General features: G+C 34.4%; 1 protein-coding gene across 1 annotated transcript in view; it reads left to right on the forward strand.

Annotated features, from left to right (window-relative positions):
* LOC111087171 (latrophilin Cirl-like) overlaps positions 1-3,803 on the forward strand; it is a 60,764-nt gene that overhangs the window by 35,401 nt on the left and 21,560 nt on the right. Inside the window, exons 4-5 of the mRNA XM_022392873.1 lie at positions 2,467-2,805; positions 3,365-3,514. Coding sequence (XP_022248581.1) covers positions 2,467-2,805; positions 3,365-3,514 — 489 coding nt within the window. The remainder of the gene's footprint in view (positions 1-2,466; positions 2,806-3,364; positions 3,515-3,803) is intronic.

A 3,803-nucleotide genomic window follows, 5' to 3' on the forward strand; every position in this document is an offset into this window, starting at 1 on the left:
GAACACATTTCTGAGTTGGAACAATGACGAGATTAGAACACATTTCTGAGTTGGAACAATGACGAGGTTAGTACACGTTTTTCAGCTGGAACAATGACGAGATTATTGGTCTTTGTGCTCTGTGTTTTTAGGTTTGTTCTGTGTAGTATAATCCTTCTTTCGAAATACTAAAAATAAAACCAGTTGCATTTACTTCTTCAAAGGTAATTCATCTCACTCGAGGCCCGGCATGGCCAGGTGGTTAGGGCGCTCGACTCGTAATCTGCGGGTCGCGGGTTTGAATCCCCGTCACACCAAACATGCTCGCACTTTCAGCCGTGGTGGCGTTATAATCTGACGATCAATCCCACTATTCGTTGGTAAAAGAGTAGTCCAAGAGTTGGCGGTGGGTGGTGATGACTAGCTGCCTTTCCTCTAGTCTTACACTGCTAAATTAGGGACGGCAGAAAATGACGGATTGAATAACTCTTCGTCATTGAAATACATTTTAACTAATGTCACATCTAGTTTTGTTTTTACGTAACATACCCTTGAGTGACTTACGTGAGTGTCTTAGTTTAATTAAGATTTCGGAGTGGAAAGGCGCGTTTTACATTTTACTGCAAGGTTTAGCCATAAATTTTGTGGTTTTTAGACGTCTAAGTTAAAAGTATATAACTTATATTCCATTAAGAACATAGGAAGGTTAATTGATGTAAGAAATGTAAACATTTTTATCACAAGTTTTCGTAATACATATTTAGTAAAATTAGATGAACGTCATAAATCGCGCTTATGATATCTTTATCGCAACCCTCAATAGATGCCACCCAGTTAACTTGGCCTATTACATCAGGAATTTAGTTACTAAACTATTCGCACTTATTAGTTTGGGGTTAGATGGTGAAGAATATATATGTCAAAGTTACTGAAACGATTTTTATAAACTAATCGTTAGTTATACGATAATAACGGCTGGTCCTAGTCAGTTATTGTGAAAACAATAACGTATTTTACTCGTAGTTAAGTGTTTCGTCTTGAATTTTTTTTTATTGAGGTCACAGGTCAAACGACCTTCAATAATCAATAGTCGCTTGTATTGAGATAGTTTTGAACTTGGATTTTATCAACATCATATAGAATTTTCATATTTCATAACAAAGTTCCTTCAAAGTTTTTTATATCATTATTTCTAAGTACACATTAAGTAGCTGTTCAAAAATAAACAGTGTAGCGCAGTCTTCATGAATCTCGTTGTTTGTTACGTTTACAAAATATTTACATGTGTGACTAAGGCTGGCCATAGCTTTGTTTATTTAAAGTTAAGCACAAAGCTACACAATGGGCTATCTGTGTTGTGCCCACCACGGGTATCGAAACCCGGTTTCTAGCGTTGTAATTCCGTAAACTTACCGCTGTGCCACTGAGGGGCCTGGCCATAGCGAACAAACTCAATACACACAATGCAACGCAGTCTTCAAGAATCTTGCTGTTTGTTAGTTTACAGAATGTTTACATACGTAACTAATGCTGGTCATAGCAAACAAACTCAACATACCAAAAAAAAACCAGCATTAAAGCAGAAGGATAGATCGTAAGACGCAAAGTTCTTATTGTTAATTAACTTATCAATTATATATATATATATATATATATATGTGTGTGAAGTCTCGAATTGTCCAGCTATTTTACAATCAAATTAACCATTTTTGTTATAGCTTTTAACATTTTCCACAGTATAAATAGTGTCTGGACCAGATCACGTAAAGTTCTCAGAGGTTCGTTTTAACATAAGTAGAAGGTTTCTTATAAGGATGGTCATTTAATTAATTTGAATTATTAAAGAGTTATAATAGCAACGCCCGTTAAAGTGTGTTAAGACATCTACGTCAAAGGAAATGATCAATTTATTTAACCTTTTGCGCTCATTCATCATTTGCGAGTAACAGGGATTCGTAATGACGTCAGGTTATTTGGCGAATATTTTAATGATAAGGAAAAATAACTGCATACATAAATAGTGATTTAAAATACTCAGGTTTTTTTTTATCATCTCTTTGATGTTTAATTTATACGTTAATATATAGGGTTCTTTTATAATATTCAAGGACGAGACTTTTTTTTACTGACAAGTCCGTAAATCCCCTGGTGTCATCGTTTTTACAGTTTGAAAATCACATGTTCTCTTAATGGAAGTATGTGCTTGCTTGTGAAGCGCTTCATAAAATTAAAATCACCGAAATATAATTCAACCTATTTTTTGTTATTTTTGAAGATCTAATAATTTATGTAACAAACAGTTATAGTAGCATGTCACCATTCTCAATTGTTTGAACGCTAGAAGCAAGTTTTCGAAAGTTTCTGGCTTGCTGCATGATTGGTTTTTTATCGTGTGATTTATTTCTTAGAAAAACAGGATATATTTTGTATGAATGAAAAAAAAAGATATCTTAAGTGTCCAAGATTATGTTACGAATTGTTTTTCAGAATTTAACCCCTTGTCTTCTACCATGTCATCAACGACAACTTCCACAACTACAACTACAAGGCCACCAATCGTAATTCCTATTACCAAATCAAGAACAACAACATCAACAACGACAACTACACCATCGACAACGACAACTTCCACAACTACAACTACAAGGCCACCAATCATAATTCCTATTACCAAATCAAGAACAACAACAACAACGACACCAACGACAGAGCATCCGATCCCCACAACTTTATCATTATCGTCTTCAATTTCAACGTTCATTTCTATTTCTTCAAACTCTACCAATACATTTGAATACGACAGAAAATTTACGAGATCCAAAACAGGTAGATAGTGATTCGATCTTTCCTCGCACGTCATAATAATAATAATATTGTCGTATTATAAGTGTCTCTTAGTCTACCTTACTAAAGCAGGAATAACGTTCCATCAGAAAATGGTTGGTAAGACATATTTATGTGTTTTCGTACTCTCAAGTATTTTTCTTTAGTGAACAAATTACTACTAATTTACGAATAGAATGTAATCTTACAAATTAAAGGTCACATAAGGGCTTAAACTAAGTTTCTTTGACTTTTACTATAATGTCTTAGCCCTCATAAATTTCAGAGCCATGTCCTATTAAATACCTAACTTTTTCTAGTTGGTTTAGGAATTGTTTTTAATGATTATATTTTTCAATCACATTCTGTTATAACCACTGTATAAAAACAGTCATTAGAAAAACTGTTTTCATGTTATTGCGATGACTGAATGTGTATTGTGTTTATACAGTGCTGTTTTGTTGAGGAATTGATAATATTTGTTTCATTAGAGTATCCCATCCAATATCTAAATGTGTACCGTGTTGTTAGATTAAAGAATTGATAATTTGTGTTTGAATAGAGACAACAACAGTGTATCACAGTTCGTCATCACCTCCACCAGTATTTCATAATGCTTTGTACTGTCCACCTGTCATCGCAAGAAGTATTCTTTGGAACTGGACAAGAGAAGGACAAGTAGCGATAGAGAAATGTCCCGGTGGTTCAACTGGTGGGTGTGTTAAATAATAACTAAGTTTCTAAACTTTCCATTACCTTTAGTTTGTCATGATTTCTATTTTTGTTATGGTTTGCCCCCCAAAAAAAACAAACACCAACAACCAAACTTTGTTTTCACCATATATTTCTGGTCATTCAGTAAGACCAAGACCGAAATCACATATAACAAGGGTGTTCAATAAGACCAAGCCCGAAATCACATAAAACCAGGGTGTTCAGTAAGACCAAGCCCGAAATCACATATAACCAGGGTGTTCAGTAAGACCAAGCCCGAAATCACA

This window comes from Limulus polyphemus, unplaced genomic scaffold (assembly GCF_000517525.1).
Source record: "Limulus polyphemus unplaced genomic scaffold, Limulus_polyphemus-2.1.2 Scaffold1822, whole genome shotgun sequence".
Taxonomy (NCBI): Eukaryota; Metazoa; Arthropoda; class Merostomata; order Xiphosura; family Limulidae; genus Limulus; species Limulus polyphemus.